This window comes from Wolffia australiana, chromosome 4, assembly GCF_029677425.1.
Source record: "Wolffia australiana isolate 7733 chromosome 4, ASM2967742v1".
In the NCBI taxonomy this organism is placed as follows: Eukaryota; Viridiplantae; Streptophyta; class Magnoliopsida; order Alismatales; family Araceae; genus Wolffia; species Wolffia australiana.
In genome coordinates this window covers 1748188-1770903 of record NC_135838.1, presented here as the reverse complement: position 1 = coordinate 1770903, position 22716 = coordinate 1748188, and the positions used below count along the sequence as shown (strand labels likewise).

At 36.8% G+C, this 22716-nt stretch overlaps 1 protein-coding gene and 1 long non-coding RNA gene across 14 annotated transcripts; both read left to right on the top strand.

Annotated features, from left to right (window-relative positions):
- Positions 1–4957: 4957 nt before the first annotated feature.
- On the top strand, positions 4958–7086 carry LOC144702754 (pentatricopeptide repeat-containing protein At4g14850-like). Its single transcript, XM_078574781.1, has one exon. It carries the CDS (start codon positions 5002–5004, stop codon positions 7051–7053), a length of 2052 nt encoding a protein of 683 aa, XP_078430907.1. The 5' UTR covers positions 4958–5001; the 3' UTR covers positions 7054–7086.
- Positions 7087–8784: 1698 nt separating this feature from the next.
- LOC144702751 (uncharacterized) lies at positions 8785–13882 on the top strand. 13 transcript variants are annotated; one of them, XR_013581344.1, is made up of 5 exons: positions 8785–9625; positions 10823–10927; positions 11581–11665; positions 12246–12323; positions 13565–13882. It is a non-coding gene; the product is annotated as an uncharacterized LOC144702751 (long non-coding RNA). The 13 variants fall into 13 exon arrangements; XR_013581355.1 differs by lacking the exon at positions 12246–12323 and having other exon boundaries at positions 10823–10914; XR_013581356.1 differs by lacking the exon at positions 12246–12323 and having other exon boundaries at positions 13624–13882.
- The last annotated feature ends 8834 nt before the right edge of the window (positions 13883–22716 follow it).

Sequence of the window (22716 nt, the reverse complement as noted above, 5' to 3'; positions counted from 1 at the left end):
TGCGACTGATGATGTTGATTAGTGTTGGACATAACTAATCTAAGAGACTTAACCCAAGAAAGTAGGAAACTTGACTGAATTTTAGTGTCAGCATTAAAAATAAAATTTAAATTCATTAGGAAAGTGAGAAGTTAGTGTTAGTTTAATAGTCTAAGGAATAACATAGGGGGGTGAATTAGGTTCTCTACATATATTATTTTTTTAATATTTAATTAACCTAAATTTTTTCTACCTAGTAAATGAGGTAGATGAAATGGGAGACAAATTATTATTTTTAGACATCTTAGGCTAATCCTTAATGTTGTTTGGGGTATGTGTCATGAGCTGATGATTGCCCTAACTGTGTTTGTGTGAATTCCCCCAAGAAAATCACTTGGAAATGGGGTTGAACAAGGATACCAAAAAGGGAAAAAGTCGATGAAGCTCTGTTGCCCTCAACCCCTAAAGTCTTCCACAGAGCAACATCATTTGACCTACTTCAGCTTGGCCCCCAAAGCCTTAACCTAACTCACCACAAATATCTATCAAGAATACATTTCTGACCAATATCTTCACCTCAAAACACATTATAACCACTCTTCAAGTAGTATTCAAGCCAAGGCCTAATTTTATGTATTTCAGCAGGAATACTTTTTTATTATAAATTTATTGCTTCAGAGATAAAAATTTTCAAATGTAATTATGAATTCCCTACAGCAATAGCTCCCTATTTGTGGTCATGTTTTCCTCAAGTCCTCATCTTCTCCACACTTCTCTTGGGATGAAATTTGCTAAGTCGTGTTTGACCTTTGGTGCTTAAAACTCAAATATCTTCTTCACTCCTGCACCAAATGAGACGATTCTACTAATATGGTTGTATAGCATGATTACAAACAACTGTTATCTCAGAAAAAAATATTAAAAAATGAATCAAATAAATCTCTAGAGGTCAATATTTTTATGTTCCTAGTCAACAGTCTGATTCCTCAGTGTCCAAGTTCAAACCCCTGTAATGCTTTAAAAACTAAACCAAAAGATGTGATTGTAAGTTTTATGGATTTGTATGGATGTTTAAACTCTTCATTAGTTGAATAAAATTGAAAAAAATAAATAGAAAATTATGTTAAAGATGTCAAAATTATCACAAGGTGGATGCGGTGTGAAATTCAGAGGCCAGTCTTCTTTGCTTTGAATATTGAATCGCCATGCACCAAAAACTACAATTCCAAGTTCTATGGACTCAGATTGATGTTAGAAACAAATATCCTGTTGAAGAAATGCTGAAAAATTGATTTGAAAATTTCTTCAGGGAGTGAAAGATCTCTCTAGCTTTTGGATTGTTATTTTCAATTCTCAACAAGAAGGGGAGTTTGAAATTAGGGCTCAAAACTGTATATATGCACTTTGAAATCCAAAAGGGCATAATGGTAATTTGTCAAAAGTTCAACAATCATATGTATTGATTATGATCAGAAAATATGAAACAGTAATCATTTTAATTTCAAATATTTATATTCACTATTTTTCTATAAGTTCGAAAATATATCTCAAGTGTTAACAGTTGACAAATATATTTTTCTAACTGTTATGACAAAAAATTAGCTTTAAAATAATCTGAAAATTTGAGGAATGTTTACTATATCATTTTAGTCAAGATATCGCCATGGGATAGTAATATATTCATGTAATTAATTTTCATTAAATCATCAATAAATTCAGCCTTAAATACCCAAAGGTAATAACTAGAAATATGAAAAATCTATTAAACCAATCAAATCAGGTCAAATTCAGACATATATTAGAACAGTGTTAGAGAATATATTTATCTTCATTTCATAGAAATACAATTCCTAAATCCATGATTCGACTAGTTCAGTATATGGTCAAACTTAAGTAGCATTGTAGTATAACTGAGGAAGCTATTTGATCTTCCCTTACAATCAGGCAACTAGCTGACTGAGGAACTATTGTGCTTGATCACAACCCCTATAGAGGCATGCATTATTTTGAACATTTATCAAAACACATATTAAATCATTTTATTAAAATGCCCTTAAAGTTCAATTTTTATTTAGAAAATGATGAAAAATTTTCAGGGATGTATAAATAATAAAGTATATTCCTAATATCCTAGAATCATTCAACTCTAATGCATGTAAATACAATAAATGATTTCTTCAAAAGTGAACACTAATCATCGAATTGGTAGGAATAATGAAACCCATAGTTTTACAAGGTCTAGTCTAGCGATAATTCTGAGTAAAAAACCTTTTTGTGTTAAATAATATAGAAATAAGAAATATTTAAATTCCATTTGGGTTATAGAAAAGGTTATGAAATTTAAACATGATGTATAGTCTCCTTACCCTTCTTTCGTCTTTAGGGACCCCTTTTCATCAATCACAAACATTTTATATATCCCATGTTGAAGCCCAAGTTATACAGAGAGATTGTTAAACACACACTACACTAATGTGTTCTATTTATCATCTTCATCATGCCCTAGTGGAAGATTCCTAACACAATTAACACCCCAAAATGACACATTTTCTATAGCCCAAGTTAAAGCCCAAGTTATACAGAAAGATTGTTAAAGACACACTACACCAATATGTTCTATTTATCATCTTCCTCATTCCCCAGTGGAAGATTCCTAACACAATTAACACCCCTAAATGGCACATTTTCTATAGCCCATGTTAAAGCCCAAGTTATACAGAAAGATTGTTAAACACACACTACACCGATATGTTCTATTTTTCATCTTCATCATGCCCCAGTGGAAGATTCCTATCACAATTAACACCCTGAAATGACACATTTTCTATAGCCCACGTTAAAGCCCAAGTTATACAGAAAGATTGTTAAACACAAGCTACACCAATATGTTCTATTTATCATCTTCACCGTGTACTAGTGGAAGTTTAAAACACAAATAAGGTATATTGTACCAAAATTTCCTATTTATCATCCTGTCCTAGTGGAAGATTCATAACACAATTGACACCCTAAAATGATACATTTGCTATAGCCCATGTTGAAGCCATACTTATACAAAAAGATTGTTAAAGGCACACTATACCTACATGTTCTACTTATCATTTTTATAACACAATTGACGCCCAAAAAAACAAATTTTCTGTAGCCCATGTTGAAGCCCAAGTTTTACAGAACGATTATTAAATGCGGACTATAAACAAGTTTATATTCATCATCTTCATAACATACTTGACACCCTAAAACAACACATTTGATACAGCTCAAGTTATACACAAAGATTGTTAAAGGCACACTATACCAACATGTTCTATTTATCATTTTTCCTAACAAAATTGGCACCCCAAAACAAAACATCAAAATGTGCTATTGAGAGAAACTATGCTCCAGAAAAAATAGAAGTAATTTCGCTATATCTCTAGTAATCAACACTATCTCTTTCATCTCTTTCTACGTAACATAACTTAAAACTATTTTCCATCTTCAAAACACAATTGAAAAATCGAAACAACTGAAAATGCCTAATTCAGAGAATCTATGCTCGAAAAACATAATATAAATTCCAAGTGTTTTCTTTATCGAAAAACTTTATCTCTTTATCTCTTTATTCCAAGTATTTCTGCTCGATGTAACATAAATTTAACTTTCTTTCATTTCACAATACAATTGATACCCCAGAACAGCAGATCAAAATGTCTTATTTAGTATCTTTAGTAATCAATAATCTCTGTTTCACTTGGAATTGTTTTTGTTTCCCGTGATCAAAGAGCACATCAAAATGTGTTATTCACAGAATATATGCTCCAAAAATATAATAAAAACTCCAAGTGTTTTCTCTATCTCTTTATTGTAATTAACACTCTCTTTTCCGCCTTAATGTAACATAAACTTAACTTTATTTCATCTTCAAAATACAACTGACACCCCAAAATAACACATCAAAATGAGTTTTTCAGAATCTTTTGTAATTAACACTCTCAGTTTCACTTAAAATTGATTTCCTTTGCCATGATAAAAGAACACATAAAAATGTGTTACTCAGAGAACCTTTGCTCCCAAAACATTGAAAATTCCTGGTTTTTTCTTTATCTCTTGATTGCAATCAACACTCTCTTTTTCACCTCTACTTAACATACATTTAGCTTTCTTTCATCTTCAAAACACAATTGATACCCCAAAACATCAGATCAAAATGTGTTATTCATAATCTTTAATAATCAACACTATCTGTTTCACTTCGTATTGATTTTGTTTGCCATGACAAAAGAACACATCAAAATGTGTGATTCAGAGAATATGTGCTCCAAAAACATAATAAAAATTCCCAGTGTTTTTACTATCTTTTTAGTGTAATCAACTCTCTCTATTTCACATCTTTCAAATATATTACATGGACGCGAATGGGACGGTAATTTCGTTCGTGGACAAAAAAATCATCCTGTCCCGGAGTTCGGATGAATGACAGGACATAGAATCATCCGCCGGTCTCTGGATGGGATGATTTTTTCGTCTATAAACAAAATACCCGTTCTGTCCGGGGCCTTGGACGGTGGACGGGATTGTTTCTGCGTCCTGCAGGAGTCATGTATCCACCTGAGAGCTTCAGCAGGCCGACCCACATGCCGTGCCACATGTCAAATTCTGAGTGGCCTAATGCTGACGCATAGTCAGCGTACCCACTGCCTCATCCCCGTCTCTGACATGACGGTTTTCAGACGACATGGGATTTGGACGAAAAAAATTTGGGACGGGACAAACTCTAAGAATTCTAAAAATTACTAAATTTTTTTAAAAATTGGAACCAACTTCTAAAAATTGGGACGTCGGATCGGACGATCTTCGTCCCCAGGACGATCATACACTATACTTTCAATGTAACATTAAAAGGAAAAAATCCAAGTGTTTTTTCACCATCTCTTTAGTGTAGTAAATTACCACTAGTAAAAATAAACACTCTATTTCTCCCCTGTTTCAGACTGAAGAGAGTAACATCCCAAAAAAAACTAACTGTTGGGGGGCAGTGCCATGCTCTTAGCGCCATGCCCGCAGCAGCTCGCCGCGGGGCTCGAGTCCGCCATAGCCGCGCGCTCCCCCTTGCTCGGCCGCGTCATCCACGGCGTCATCCTCCGCTTCCTCTCCCCCTCCATCCCGTCCTTCCTCCTCAACCATCTCGTCAACCTCTACGCCAAGCTTGACCTCCCCATCGCCGCCTCCGGCGTCCTCTCCTCTCACCCTTCTCCCTCCGTCGTCTCCTGGACCGCCCTCCTCTCTGGGCTCGTCCAGAACGGCCGATTCACCCCCGCCATCGCCCAATTCTCCCAAATGCTTCGCTCCTCCGTCGCCCCCAACGATTTCACCTTCCCTTGCGCCTTCAAAGCCGCCGGCTCCGCCCAATTCCCCTCCTTTGGCCGCCAAGTCCACTCCCTGGCCCTCAAATCAGGCCTCGTCGCCGACGTCTTCGTCGCCTGCGCCGCCCTCGACATGTACTGCAAGACCCGGCAAAATTCCGATGCCCGGAAGGTGTTCGATGAAATGCCCGTGAAGAGTATTGTCGCCTGGAATGCCGTCATGACCAATGCTGTTCTTGAAGCTCGCCCTTTGGATGTCGCCCGGGCCTTCGTCTCCCTCCGCCGAGACGGCGGCTGCTACCCGAATTCGATCACGCTTTGCGCCTTCCTCAACGCCTCAGCCGGCGCCGGCGAGGCCTGCCGTTCTGCCGGAGAACAGCTCCATGGCTTTGTGTTCCGAGCTGGGTTCGCCCCCGACGTCGCCGTGGGTAATGCCTTGATCGATTTCTATGGAAAGTGCCGGTGCCCGGATGCTGCCGGGCAAGTTTTCCAGGGAATTCTGTCCCGGAATGGTGTCTCCTGGTGCTCCATGATCACTGCCTATGCTCAGAATTCTGCCGAGGCGGAAGCTTTCGCGGTGTTCCTTGCGGCGCGACGAGAAGGGTGGCCGCCATCTGACTTCATGATCTCCAGCGTGCTCACGACGTGTGCTGGTCTCACCGGAGTCGATCTCGGCAGGGCCCTTCACGCCGTGGCCGTCCGATCCTGCGTTGACGGTAGCGTCTTCGTCGGAAGCTCCCTGGTGGACATGTATGGCAAGTGTGGCAGCGTTGAAGAAGCTGAAGGAATGTTTGATGAAATGCCAGTGAGGAACCTCGTCGCTTGGAATGCGATGATCGGCACGTACGCCCAGCAGGGGCTTGCAGACGAAGCCGTGGCAGCGCTCCAGGCCATGCCCGTCGCTGCCAACCACGTCTCCCTCGTCTGCGCCATGGCGGCATGCAGCAGAGGTGGCCTGGTTGAGAGGGGCCTGGAGCTATTCCACTCCATGATGCCGAATTATGGAATTGCACCTGCCTTGGAGCACTATGCATGTGCTGTGGACTTGCTCGGCCGTGCCGGAAGGGAGGAAGAAGCCTACAGGCTCATCAAGACGATGCCGATGGCGCCGTCGCCGTCTGTCTGGGGAGCCCTGCTCAATGCCTGCAAGATGCATAGCAAGGTGGAACTGGGGAAGACTGCTGCAGAGAATCTCCTGATGTTGGATCCCACTGACTCAGGGAATTCAGTGCTCTTCTCGAACATGCTCGCCGCCGCAGGGCGATGGGAGGAGGCGACGGAGGTGAGGGAGGAGATGAAGTTGGTGGGGGTGAGGAAGGAGCCAGGCTGCAGCTGGGTCTCATGGAGGAACCAAGTTCATGTCTTCCGTGCCAAGGACCGGCGTCATGAGAGGGATAAGGAGATCAGGGCCGAGCTGGCGAGGCTGGAAATGGAGATGAGGGCAGCTGGGTATAAGCCGGAGACGAGGTGGGCACTGTTTGATCTGGAAGAAGAGGAAAAGGAAGGGGAGGTGATGTACCACAGCGAGAAACTGGCAGTGGCATTTGGGATTATTTGGGTGCCTCCACCGGTGCCCGTTAGAGTGACAAAGAACCTCCGCGTCTGTGGTGACTGCCACACTGCCATCAAGCTCATCTCTGGCATTGCAAACAGAGACATTGTGCTCAGGGATAATGTGAGGTTCCACCATTTCTCCCAAGGCCGGTGTTCTTGTGGGGACTACTGGTAAATTATCTACAAATATACACCAAATTTGATAACATATTTATCAGTGCTACAATTATTTTAATTTTACTTGTATATTCAACTGACTTATAATTTTAAAGACCTCTCATCTTTTCCAAGGATTTTCAATGATCTATTGGCTCAGTTTACGCCCACAGAAAATTCATGTCATAAGTTAGTCCAGATCTAGGTTTGGCATTATTTAAATAATATTATTAGTCTTGATATCACTATTTTTCCACATATTATCCATCTGCTCTGTTATGATGTTCCCTGTCCACAAACTTTGGTTTTTTACTCAGATCACATGATCTTTGCAGGTAGCTATTAATAGGACACTTCTGGATTCAACAATTATGTGGATGTAACTGTTTATGCTAGCACACAAAGCAAGTATTAGACTAAAGGTGTACACTAGAGTTTAACATATCCCTATTGATCTGAAAACCCAATCAGATATCCTATATTCATTACCCAGTGATACATATGATTCTATTCTTCGCGCAATTTGTTCTACATATCCACTATGGTCTAAATTATTTCTCCAAAATCACTAAGAAACTGAAAGAATCTCTGAGAATAACCTAAAATGTTACATAGAGGATTCATACATTCACAGCTTTGTGACTGTAACCATTTCACAGATTATCTTTGGGCTCCCACAATGTGGCAGCCTTTTATGAATATAGATCTTTAAATCATTTATATTTCTCATTACCAGAGTAATAGTTTCACAAATTATGTAGTAATCACATTTAGAGATTGGAGTGAAAATTTTGAGACAAATACTTAATTGTTCACATACTTAGCATGGTCAAGTTTAACAATCATGATATGATTGTTATTGTTACTTATGAAAGGAACAGTGGACAGAGCCATACATGCACATGTGTTCAAACTAGGTGGAGCCATCATGTAGGCGAAAAGAAGTTTGTCTAAGGAACAATGCAATGTCTACTTTAAATATGTGGACTGTAGACATGTGACGATCAAATTTTATCTGATAAACCCATATGATTGATTGAGGAGCTATTAGCTTAACGGGGAAAGTAAGTAGATTTCATACTTGTGAATCATATATTTAGTTGCTGTGTGTGAATTTTCAAGACCTATTTTATTTGAGATCCTTGAAGTCATACTATTTATATCAGAGTTGTAATCTTGATAGTCATGCCTCTCAAAATAATTAGAATCTAGAATAAAGGTATGGAAGCTGTGATTCAGTAATACTGGGGAAAAATAAAAACATGAATAAGAAGTCAAAAGACAAACTGCAAAAATTTGAAATGAGAATAGATGTGATGGCACGGCACCGTCCGAGACCGCAGGACCATCGCTCGAGGAGTCGGCACCGCCTTCAATCTCGCCACCGTCTTGCATCCAGCCCGCACGACAAGCCAAAGCGACGTCGCGCGCACCCGGATTCAGATATGCCTGGTAACGGCGGGCCCTCTTCGAGTCCATCTATCATTTTATTTTCTTGCATTTTATTCCCTTTCGTAGTTCTGTCGTTTTCTTGCGTTTTATTCCCTTTCGTAGTTTTCTGTCGTCTCACCTACGTTGTAGAGAGGGGAAGTCCCCATATGAGGATATCTTCCCCTCCCTTAGTGGGCCTTAGTAAGTCCCCCTAGTTTTGTCTTATTTTCTCATTTTGTACTTTAAGGGGCCCATTTACCTCTCTCCTATAAGAGGAAGGGGTGGGCGCCCCCACCCCCCTACTACTCTTGATATTTTCTTTGAAGTTATAATGTTTTGAGAAGTCAAAGAGTCACTCTCGTTGAGGGGAGGAGGAAGAAGAAAGAAGAAGAAGGAAGAAGGAAGACGGAAGAAGAAGAAGGAGGAGGAAGAAGGAAGAGGAGAAGGAAGAGAGGGCAGAAGAGAAAGAGTCGCCGCCGCTCTCCACCACGAGCGCCGCCGCCGCCGCCGCCACCGCTCTTGCTTCCGCCACCCAGCGCCGCCGCTCCAGCCCCGCGCGCCGCCGTCCGCCAACTGTGCGCCGTCCGCGCCGCCGATCGCCGTGCTGCCGTCCGCGCCTTCGGACGCGCCGCCGAACGCGCGCTGCTCCCTGCCTCCAGCGCGCCGTCGACGCGCAGCTCCGCGCCCGCTACCCGCCTCGCGTGCGTCGCCCTGGCGCGGCTGCGCGCTCCAGCTGCGCCCGCTGCCTGCCTCGCGCGCGTTGCCCATCGCTAATGTGCGTTCCTGGCCGCGCCCGCTCCCCGCCTCTCGCATGTCGCCCCGGCGCGACTGCGCGCTCCGCCTGCGCCCGTCAGCTGCCGCCCTGCGTTCCCGCGGGTGACGCAACCCGTGTGCCCGCGCGCCGCTGCACGCAGACCCGCGCGCGTCATCCCCGTGTGCCGTACGCGCCCCGCTGCTCGTGTGCCGAAATCAAGGGTGCCCACGCGACGAGCCGCCCTCTGCACCGTGCACCCACGTGTGCCCCAGCGTTGCGCCCCCGCACCCCGTCGCTGTGCCACCCACGCCGCCATATCACACGCGTCGCCCGCGCCACCGAGCTGTCGCGGCCTCTATCTACCTCCGTGGTACCACCGATATAGCTGTCGCCGGATGCGACGAAGGTACCCCTTGCCTGCCCTTTTCGTCTCTTACCTTTTCCAGTGTACTTTCGAATTGCCTCCACATCGCTCGGGTTAGACGTAGGTGAGAGAGATAGGTTGAGAAGACGACGATAATTTACACGAGAGTCTTACCTAGCCGGTACCAGTCGGGTTCTCCCAACTTGTGTGAGCTTAGTAGCAAGATATTCCCGTTCGGCGATGTACTCACCCTCGACCCCCTCGGGCGAGGCTCGGGAGCTTCGTTTGACCTTATCTTAAGTGACCCCGTTAATCCCTGGAATGGCATAACTGCACTTTTGGCTCCTGCACGTACTACAGCTAGGACTTTCATAGTTCCGTCATACTTACTCTCTATTCATCTGCATTATCGGACGACACCCCCGGTCGTTGACCGATAGATATTCAGATTCGATACCGAGCCTCTACCCTCGGTGACAACCGGATGACGTCTTGACGACGTCAGGCATCAAGATGTAGAATGATTTAGAAGGCACCATCCATAGATGCAACTGCAAGGGAATTTGAAGGGTAGGAGAATACTAAGAGCATTCGCACAATTATAGGAGAATCATTGGATACATTGGCATGTGGATTCAAGGTTAGCATTAATGTGCCTTTGATGTAGATAGTCAGTGATGTGAAGGTGCCTTATTTTCTGAAAGTTAAGGCATAGTGAACTTTATTGGCCATGCATAAATATGCATTTTGCTAAATATGAATAGTGGATTATGCCAAGTCAACCCTCAGCCAATGAGTTTGACATCATATCTGATATGTTTATTCATATAGATGTTTATGCATATGAAGATAATTGACTTGATACGGTTTAAACTGTGGTGTTTACATGAAAACATGTGATGTTTGACCATCCAGAAAACTGAACAAAACTTGAAATTTATATAATATATCAACAAATAAGTTTTATGTTGGTCAATCATTTGCGTTGATCCGATATCTGTTGACTAGTTATACATGATGACCAAAGATAACAAGCAAATTATTTAGGTTATTTATGTGAAATTTAAATATTTTTACACATAAAAATGCTTATTATCAAGCTGAAAATGATTAAATATATTTTTAAGTGATATTTTGATTTTTTAGATTTAATGGTATTTTTAAGAATTATTTGGACTTCATATACTTAAACTTGCTTCCTAGTCTTGTGGGCTGACTGAAAGCTACTGCACTGGCAAGCTTTTTCTTGGTGTTCTAGATGTGCGAGAAGCGGCAACAAAGAAGAAGAGAAGGTTACCTGTGCTCGCTTATTCCTGTGATCTTGGAAGAACGTAAGGATCTATGGTACATATCATCGTCTTACGATGATTCTTCTCGACATCATCATGAGCATATCAATTTCATCATCACATTGATAACACACATTTTAGTAGGTTAATATGATCATATTTACATGTTTATTTGTATTAAACAGATTATATATGCTGTTATCAAGACTAAAATGTTTAAATTTCTTTTTAGAGTGACATTTTGTATTTTATTAACTTTAAGTATTTTTCAGTAATTTTTTGACGCCAATTTCCAAAAGAACATAATGCTTTGAGTCAGAATATAATTTTTCTTGAACTGTTTGTGTAGTATATTCAAAGAGATATCATTTCTTAAAATTGAAAAACACATTTATAATGTTTTAATGAATTGATTTCTATTTTTTGGAATTATTTGATGGATTTCTTAAATCAATGGAGAGAGAAAATCAGAGGGATGATAATGATCCAAATTCCAATTGCAATATCTAACGACCCAAAATTTTGGGGCTAAAATTTTGAGCAGAGCTTCCTTTTTCCAACCTTTTTTCATCCATATGGTTGGATCTATAAATAGAGCATTAGATTTTTGTAAAAACTATATTTGAACTCATTTCCTCCTAGACATGCTAATTGAAAGAGAGTGGGGATTTTAAAGGTCCATCAAGGTGTTTTTTTGTGTGTTTTGAGTGATTGGGGGAAAATCAACGGAGAAGTGGAGAGGTTGTCTGCATCACCAAAGTGTGTTGATTCCAACGAAACACAGGGACCTAAGGTTAGTCTCTTGCCTTACATTGGTTTCTCTCCTTCACATACCTTTATTTAGATCTACATCCTTGTTTTTATAACAATCTCATTTTCATCACCATCTTCCATCATCTCACCCTACCACAACCATCTCTGATCTCAATCTCATCACCTTTGTATCATATGAAAACCCTAAATCATCCGGTCCATCATCCTCTTCTCCATCTCACAATCATCTATACGTTCTGTCCTCACATTCATTTGTTAGATCATTATCATCTATTCTTCAACCATTCTATTTCACCATCATCCATCCACATCCACTCATATCCATTCATCTTCTTATTCTTCTTCTACATCTATCATCAATTCACATCTTCATCTATCTCTCTCTCTCTCTCATTTACGTTTGATCTATCCACATCGTCCTACATATTCCTCATGTTAATATTCATGTCATCATTCTAAATAATTATTTTCACTTGTCTGGTCACATATTCAATTCTGTCTGGTCACATCATTCTAAAATATCATCATTCAATTATTTTCAAGACGATGCCAATGTAACCATCGCCATCTGTCTGGGGACCCTGCTCAATGCCTGCAAGATGCATGGCAAGGTGGAGCTGGGGAAGACTGCTGTAGAGAATCTCCTGATGTTGGATCCCACTGACTCAGGGAATTCAGTTAATATTCATCTATCTATCTCTCTCTCATTTCCATTTGATCTATCCACATTGTCCTACATATTCCTCATGTTAATATTCATATCATTAAAATAATTATTTTCACGCTCTCAACACATATTATTCATCGCATCTCAAGTATCTTATAAATATCTCTTCTAATCCCTTGTGAATCATCATATAAAGAGTATTTAAACCCTAATATATGTTCTCTATGGAGACAACCCTTGGTCATCACTAACTAGTCAAATTATTTTATGAATAAAGGTTTATAAAATATTATGACAAGTTAACACCCTCGATTTTAGTTCATCACACATCCCACCATCGCCTCACGTTCATACACTCACTAATCACGTCTTATTATTTTGATGTCATCATCATGTGGTTATCTTACTCAATCAACTCACTCTTTACATCTCTCCCATGGATTTATCTCGAGTATCGTCATTTCATCCTAAATCTTGCTCAATCATCTAAATTGTAATTAACATTATCGACAATCTACTGTCAATTATCTACTATATACTGTAATAATATTAGTTATAGTTCTAATCATCACTACTTCACCTCAAATTTTCTCAATACTCGTCTTTGTATTTGATATGTAACTCATATCATCACACTAATCATTATTTTTTCAATATCAAATCATTAATCATCATTCCCTGTGGAGAAGATCCAGACTCATCACAATCCAAAATTACTCAAGTGAGTACATGTTTTAATTTTATTGATTAATCTAAAAAATACCAACGATGAATTACACGTGTAATTTTTGAGCTTATCAACCAACATGCACTTATCTACTCACCTTAGATATTTCTATTTGACTTAATCATTTTCTTGTAAAGTTTTAACTGAATTTCATCATTTTGGTAAATTTAAGCTATTTTTTAAGTTTTAAAAAATGAATTAATTGATTATGTCCTTATGAATACAATAAAGTTTTCTGGCATTCATAAAAATCTGGAGCATGCATAGTCTGACATATGATTGAAGAAGTTATTGGGGAACTGATGCCATGCAATGTAAATTATTAATTTCATACAAATTGCATTTTTATTTGCACTAAAATGATTATAATTGCATGTTATCATAGAAAAAATAAATAAGTTTGTTTTTAGTATATTCTGCTGATTCTTTTTTTTTTTTACTGAATTGTATGTATTTTTCTTGAAATTATTGTGTGGAGAACATGAATAAAAGGGCTCTAAAAATGCTTTTGGTTCTCTTTGCAGGCATAATGCTCTTGGCTAACTATTTTTCGAAGAATAAAGGGCTTTTTCATATTTTGTAGGTAAAATGGGAGATATAATGAAGGCCATGGATATAATGAATCCAAATATTTTTAAGAACGGCGTAAAAGAATTTTACAAAAATGGGGTGATTTTTCTAGAAATTTTGTGGAGAGAGAGAAGGCCAAAAGAGTCCAATGACTTAGATTGGTCCAAATTCAATCCTTCATATCTGACAATCGAGCCCTTGGTCCAAATCCAATTCAATCTTTCCAAGGGCTCGATTGTCATCGTATCCTCTTTCCATCTGCATAAATTGGTTGACCAGTAGATTCCTAAAAATACATAAAATTAAGGAAATCCTATGGGAAAAATTGGAATTGGTTCATCCCTCTACCCTATGTATAAAATTCCTAATATTCTCTCTTTTATCCCTTCATCCCTCCTTATTCCATATATAAATTTTATTAAACCCAAAATACCAAACGAAACAAAAGGAATAAATTTTTTTATTAATCATAAATAAAAATAAATTGAAAACTAAAAATATAGGGGCCCCCATCTTTTCCATTTTGTAATTGATTTTCAGTTTTTTTCTTCATTGATCTTGATTTATGTTCTTCCAAGTTGCCTCGGCTTGGGCTAAATTTACTAACCCTTATCTTGATTCAAGAAGGAAGTTACCTAATGATGAAATTCTATTATGAGACATGAAAATACCTTAAAAATTAGATAGACTATCTATTCCTTATATTCTTCCAAATCCCTACATTCTTTACCAATTCTTATTGTTTAAGAACCATATACTGAGTATTATCCTTATCTCATTTCACTTCTGTTTCTGGATCTTCTTTTGAGGATCAGGTTGAATGAATTGAGGACTGATGTTCTCTTTATTATTTGTCCTTTGGATAGCTAATACACCCCATGTCTTGAAGGGAAACAAATAGAGATCATCCCCATTTAATCTTGGAGGTTTGATCTTCCCTCACGATCAGATCTAATCAAAATTAAGTATATTAAAAATATTCTTTTAGATATCTTGAATTAAATCCTTGAACCATGCCTCCCTTTAGAAGACCCTCTACTCATCATCTACATCTTAAGATAGAAGGTTCATTACAAAAATTAACCGAGTTAACTGAATTAGCTGAAGAGAAACCCGAAAGATCTGCAAGAACACCATGAATGCAAGTACATGGGCATACAAATGGATAGAGATGATACGACACACATGGAGTGGAATTTTTCTTAGGGGTGATTGATAAACCCAAACTTGGGTGTGTACTTACTGTTTTTGGTTTTTAGTTTAATGAATTAATCTAGAAAAACCTTTACTCAATTAGAAAGACAATTAGTTAATGATGAGGAAGGATTTTTTTTCATAAGGAACAAAATATCATAAATTTTCATAATTTTTAAATGGTGATTAAAGAGATGAAAATATATGAATATAGAATAAGATATAATGTGGCAAGGGAGATAGATGATACATATAGATATGCTATAATGGTTGATGAAAGATGTCATAGTCATTATGTCCCCCTAGGACCGCCAGAACTTTCAAATGCCGAAAAGCTTCTCCACTTATCTGTTCCTTCTCCTCAATCACCATAGATACCTATAATTTAATAGATCCCTCCATTTACTCTATTTGATTCATCCTCCAAATGTAGGAAGCAAGTTCATAGATAATTGTTACACAGTCATCAGAACATCATGTTATAAATCTGAGGGTTTGGGTGGAAAGGTGGGCCAAATAAGATGCTTCCCTCAAAATTCAGCTCGAACCACCTTTTGGATTGCTAGACATCTAATTTTAGGTTAGATGAATCATGGTTGTTGATTTGATCAAACTTTTATCTCTCCTGACCATCGCCACTTCTGTGTCAAATATAGGGTTTCCATAATTAACTTCTTTGAAGCATCTCCACCATTATTGGTTTGGATTTTTCCCCTTCTTTCCCGATGTGCGGCTTCATAATTTCCCCTTGCCCTTTTAATAATATGAAAAAATAAATAGAATATTAAATAAAATGAATCTGTGATGTGGCAGTGCATCACCACGTGTGACACCAATACATTTATCTCTTTCCATGAATCACAAATTTACATGAGTTTGCCACACACAAGCACCACAACTTTTGACTTTTAAAGAATTTAAATAGAGAATAAATTGATCATATGACATGACTCCATATGGCTTTGTTTATGTTCCATGCAATATATTTTTTTACGATTAGAATTTATTCATTTTTTCCATTGGGCCATGTTACCCTACTGATTAAACGATGAAAATATGTTATTGAATGATTGAACATAATGACATCATGATTTGTGCTGCTATCTTGGAGTCTTTTTGCAATGATTAACTACACTAATCATCACACAAAACTATGACTGGCTTCCATATGACCAAATCAAATGACATGTGGCAGGACAGAAAAATAAGACAAAAATCCCTCAATTAAATCCCATAAAATTACAAAATTATTCATAGAATACAATATATATATATATAGAATCATAGTTATAAAATACTATTTCCATGAATATAATATTAAAAATGTTAAAAATATATTTTGATTGATTTTTTATTTAAGATTATGATGATAATATATATATATATAATCCCTCAAAAATAGATTTAATGATTGATAACACACTTACAGAATGATTTTGATGCAAATAAATCTCCAAGTTTCATGTAATTTGCATTTTATCAGCAGTAAACCACACTAAGGCTTCAAATTCTGCATGAAAAATCTGTAGAGAGTTGATTGTATCACATCTTGGGCCTAATGTGGGAGATAGATGTCTAGTTAGTTAAAATTATTGAGAGATCGAGAGATATATGGGTAAAATTCACTTCTGAAGCTTGAAGTATAAAATATCATTCCATAAATATTATTCTAAAAAACTATTTTTTGCTGATGAAGAATCAGGAACTCACAACATATTATCAATGGCACAGATTGTCATTGATGGAATGTTGTGATTGATGTCAATGCTGAAAAAAAACAACCAAATGATGATGACATTGACTGTTATTGGTTTCATACAATTTTATCGTAAAAACAACTTTAAGGTCACTTAAGGATGTCTTCATGAAAACATTCCAAAAATTAAAATGTCTGTCATTGATGTAAATGCTGAAAAATAGACAACCAAATGACGAGGACTTTGACTCTTATTGATTTCATAGAATTTAATTGTAAAAAAAACTTTATGGTCACTATAGGATGTCATCATGGAGGAACATGAGGATAAGACATAGTTTTAAAAATACAAGATGTGTTTTCCACAAACTGCTAGACCTAAAAAGTCTGAGAGCCAATCCCTATGCAACCATTTCCTGAAACTGAAGATCCAGATTTGACATAGCATCAATTATCCTTCCCACCACCCCTATACCATCCCACCCAACATGCCTGAGAATTGTCATCCATCACTTGATGCAGGATGACCTCAAAATGTGGGGTATTGATTCATAATTTATAATTTGATTAATCAATGAAATGTTTTAAGATCCTGAATCGAAAAACAATATAACTAACTTGTGATGAGCAATTCTTGTCTCCGCATGGAACTTAACTCCTTTAAAAAATGTTAATAAGGATATGATAAGATATTGAATATAAGCTTTAAGGGTATTTTTAACACAATGCTTTAATGTGTGTTTTGATGAATGTTTGAAGTGATGCATGCCTCAATATGGGTTGTGATCAAATCACAATAGGCCCTCAGTCAAGTAGTTTACTGATTGTATGTGAAGATAAAATAAGAGCCTTATATATATTAAAAGGTTACTTAGTTCATCCATACACTGAAAAGTCAAATCATGTATTTAGGACTTGTAATTTTATGAAATGATGATAAACATAGTATTTACCACTATTCAAGTATTTGTGTGAATTTATCTTCATTTGATTTGTTGAATAATTTGCTCAAAATCTTAATTACTACCTTCGAGTATTTAAAGCTGAATTTATTGATAATTTAATGAAAATTGATTACATCAAGATACTATTATCCAATGGTGATATATTTATTTAAATATTTTTTAAACATATCTAAAAGTTTAATATTATTTTAAATCTCAAGTCCTTGCCATAACGGCTAGTTTTTGCTCTTAACTCTTGAAAGGTATTTTGAATTTATGGCAAAAGTGTAAATATAAAAAAATTAAAATTAAGATGATTATTATTTAATATTACTTAATCATAATCAATGAATATGACTGTTGGACTTATGATAGATTACCATTATACCCCTTTTGGATTTTCAAGTTCATATATGCAGTTTTGAGCCCTAATTTCAAACCCTCTTCTCCTTTCCCTCTGAAAATTGCAGTCCAAAAGCTAGGGAGATCTCTCAAGTCCTGGAGCAATCTTCAAGCAGTTTTTGAGTATTATTTGAAGAGATCATTTGTTTCTAACATCAATCCAAGTCCATAGAACTTGGAATTGTGATTTTTGGTGCAGCGTATTTTAAGATTCAAAGAAAAGAAGGCTGGGATCCGAACTTCGCACATCCTCGACCCTCTGATAAGTATATAAATTTTAGCATATTTTTATACTGATTTTGAGATTTTTTTCAACATATGAATTGTTGGTAACATCCATAAAAAACCAAATAAATTTGAATCGCATCATTTGGTTGAGTTTGGAAAGAGTTACAGGGGTTTGAAGTTGGACATGGAGGAATCTAGTGGTGAAGAAAGGACATAGAAAGATTGATCGCTGGAGATTTCTCTGATTCGTTTTTGAATATTTGTGTGACATAATATTTGTGAAAAATTATGTTAAAAAACTGTTCCATGTAGAATCATTGAATTTGGTGCAGGATTAAAAAGGATATTGGAATTTTAAGCATCAAATGTAAAGCGCGAATTGAGAATTTTATCCAAAGAAAAATGTGGAGGAGAAAAGGACTAAAGAAAGAACGACCACAAACAAGGAGGTATTATTGAAGGGAAGTCATAGTTAGATTTATGAATCTTTAACTCTGAATTAATAAAATTTTGACATAAAAGTTTCCTTGTTGAAATACTTAAAATTGATCATTGTCTTGAATATTATTTCGAGTGGCCATCAATACTAAGTGATGTTCAGGAGAATATATTATTCATAAATATACTGTTATTGCTAAATCTTTGTGATCAATCAGGTCAAGGCTTTGGGGGCCATAAGAAGAAGGCTTTGGGGGCTAAGTTGAAGTAGATTAAGCAGCGTCATTCCGCAGAAGCCTTTGAGGGTTGAGGACAACAAAGCTTCATCGTCTTTTTCTTTTATTTGGTATCCTTGTTCAGCCCTATTTCTAAGTGATTTTCTTGGGGGGCATTCACACAAAATTGGTTAGGACACATCATCACCTCGGGACGAATACCCCCGAACAGCATTAACGATTAGCCTAAGCTATCTAAAAAAAATAACTGTGTCTTCTATTTCCTCTACCTCATTTCTTAAGTATAAAAATTCTAGGCTAATTAAAATAAAAATAAAATATAATTAGAGAACCTAATTCACACCCCCCCCCCTCTTAGGTTGTTCCTTGGCCACATAAACTAACAGATATATTTTATAAAATAATTTTATACTTTCAGATGGGAAGGATGATAAGTAAGTATACATATATGTAATAATTGGTGAATATGAATTTTTACTAAAATGGAATAAATAGGACACAGTGACGTGTTAATTAAATATGAATGTATGGATGAGAGGGATATATGTGGATGTGGATGGATGTAGATAAATGTATGTTCAGAAGAAGATGATGATGTTGGTGCATGGATAATCAACACAAATCCTTATATTCTTCCAAGATCGAGAAGAGCTATTCCCATTCAACTTATATTTCATTGATTAACAGTGAATATTGCTTCATTAAATTACTATACTTCAATAAACCAAAATTTTAGCAGTTCCAATATAATTTTTACATGAACAGGGGGTCTATTTACAAAGCTACCCATAACATTTTAGTCCTAAACTCATGGACTAAAAGATATCCAATAAACTCAAAATTAGTGGTAAAATTTACGTCAGTGTATTTATAAGACTTTACTCATGTATAATTTATCTAGATAGCGTTGAGCAAAGATTGTTTCCACAGAGCACGTATCTTAGGGAAATAGCTCTTTCAAAGGGTGAATTCTAGAGGTGAGAACGTATAGCATAAAAGATAGCGAATGGGTGAAGATAATAACAACGATAGAGGTAGTAGTAATTTGAAAAGACAGGATGAGTATTGTACTAGTGATGGGTCATTATCAAGTAACTATAACTAGAGCTTAGGGTGAAGAAAGATGTGAACGGTGGCAATGAGATGAGATTAGAATTAATGATAAGAAGTAGCTACTTTAGGGTTTACTAACCCAGTGTTTAATAGAATATAGGAAGATGGGAAGGCAAGACGGGACGAAGATGATAGTGTTGTGCGTGGGGATGAGGGTAGTGGAGTGGGATTAGAGTGAGGAGTGATGGAGGAATAGTGATTTAGGTTTTATTGAACAAGTAGGGAGGAGACATGAAATGGGATTGTGAGAGCGTAGGTGTCATGGGAAGTGGATTTTAGAGGATGATAGATAGGGATAATAATAGATGGGGATGGATGGTGATGATGGATGGAAGTGGTGAGATACCTAAATGTGTTGAAGAAGAATCAATGTAAGGCAAGAGGTTAACCTTAGATCCCTATGTTCTGCTGGGATGAAGACATCTTACTAATACAGATCAGCATCCCCACATCTTTGTTGACACTCTGGAAGCACTAAAGACACAAAGAACAACCTTGATGGACCTTCAACACTTTACGTTCTTTCTATCTGCCTCTCTAAGAGGAAATGATATTAAAGATGTTCTTTTACAAACATCATGAGCTCAATTTATAGAACCCACAATATTGATGGATAGAGGACATAAAGGTGAAGCTACCCTTAAGATTTAGCTCAATCAAAGTGGTGGATTGTTAGATATCAAGCCAAGAAGTATGACAATTCTCCACTGTTGACTTCATATAAATATTTTGTATCCTCATCATCATCACTGCCACCCCACCGTGTTTAGTATTGTTGCCATAAAATGCTTGAAATCAGAGCGGATAAATGGCCGAGATCACTCCATGTCATTCTCGATCAGTTGTAATCGTTTCCCCATGTCTCCCTGAAAGAAAAAGACAAAAGAGAACAATAGAAATAAATAACTGAAGATGTGTGTGACGTAGCGGTGTGTCACTGCACGCCACATCCCCCTTTGTATGTGTGCCAATAGAATGTGTCCGCATGGCATAATGGCATTTTTCATAAAGATTCATTTTTTAATCATCACAAAAAATGAGGAATGATCATTATTTGATCAAATCGAATAGCAACATGTAGCACAGTTAAGATTGAAAACCCAAAAACTTAATTAATTAATATAAATAAATTATAACTCAGAAAGATATAAAAAAATATTTTTTCTAATTTATAAAAATTATATCTTGGTGAATTTAAAGTTAAGAAATTCAAGAAAAAACATATTTTGACTCCAAAATTATGTTATTTCAGAATTTTTCAGAATTATGTTATAAAATTATTAAAATCATAAAATTTCAAATATCATTACCAAAATAAATCTAATCATTTTAAGCTTGATAACACACATATTACCGATTAATGCAAATAAATATGAAAATATGGTCAGATTGACCTACTCAAAATGTGCGTTATCAATCTCTTTATAAATTTGGATCATTCTGAGCCATAAGAATTTTCTTCTCTTTTCCTATGCATGGGCACCTAATCCTCAAAACTTTTAAAGATTAGGCACTGATTTCTACATTTTTCTCATGAATTGATACGTGTATATAGGAAAAAAGTGAGTCAGATTCATTAAAAAGTATGTTTCATAATCTGTGTTTATTCAACTTCAAAAAAAGTAAAGTGTGTCTTTTGTATGGCCTAAATGATGCTTTGACAACACACTCATTAATTGCTTATTTTTTTCTTCCTGATGTTTATTGTTCTGCATATTGTATTGATTCTAATTTAATACCATATTTTTTTCATTTTGCCATATCTCACTACAAAATAAAAAATAAGGGAATGTCAGCAAGCGATTTTCCATTATGGCATCTCTTCATTATGATTGGAAGGTCAATCATTGGTATAGGCCACTAATTAATTGCTATCATATTAATCTGAGAGGAACACATGACAGTGACAAAATAAAACCAGAATAAATCTTAAAGCCCCTCAAATAAATCTAAATAAGTATATTATCATAAATTTTTGAAAAATATATATTATGGATTTTAAAAATATTTCTGCAAATATAATGTTGAAAAAATATAAATAATAAATTCCGAATTAGAAATTTGTTTTTCAAGAATATGATTCCAATTTTTTATAAAATACCCAAACAAATCCATAAAACTAATAATATTAATTATTAAATAGATTAAAAATTTTAAGCTTGATAAAACACACATAAAAATCTTTGATGAAAATAAACTTAGGAATTTTCATCTTATTAATCTAATAATTAGGGTGTTATCAATGCCTACCACTTGAATATTCACTGGCTCATGGTCTATTAAACTACTTTGCAAAATAACGTGGTTTTATTGACCCAAAATAGTTTACTATGTAAATAAAATTTTATTTCTAATTTGGTGAAAAATTATTGTGCTTAAGGTTTTGGGATTTTGATCTTGAAGTTTAAATAACAACTATAAACTATCCACATTGGTTAACTGATATAGAATGAGGGATAAAAAACTATAAATTATGGTATGTAATGAGTAGGATGATGCCCTCAAAATTTCAGCACATAAAAAGGGTAAGACATTGATGATGTAAATGTGTTAGCATCATTGTTAGTAGTCATCATTATCTTCCATCACATCACCCTGACCCCATTCTATTTTTTCACTTCACATCACACAAAGACGACACCATTATAATATCAATGGGGACAATAGATGATGATACCGACAGCCATCACCTCTCTCCCTAGCTCTATCCTATTGCATTCCCTTCCTTCCGCCAACTGCCCGTCACCATAGCTGCCATTAATCCTGATTTTCTCTCTTTCTCCCTCTCTCCCACTCCCTCTCTCTTAAAATAAATAATATTTAGTGGAAATATCATTTATTTGTGAAACTCTATG

Excerpts from the sequence above, each read along its gene's own strand:
- LOC144702754 (XM_078574781.1), top strand. The coding sequence starts at position 5,002 with ATGCTCTTAGCGCCATGCCCGCAGCAGCTCGCCGCGGGGCTCGAGTCC.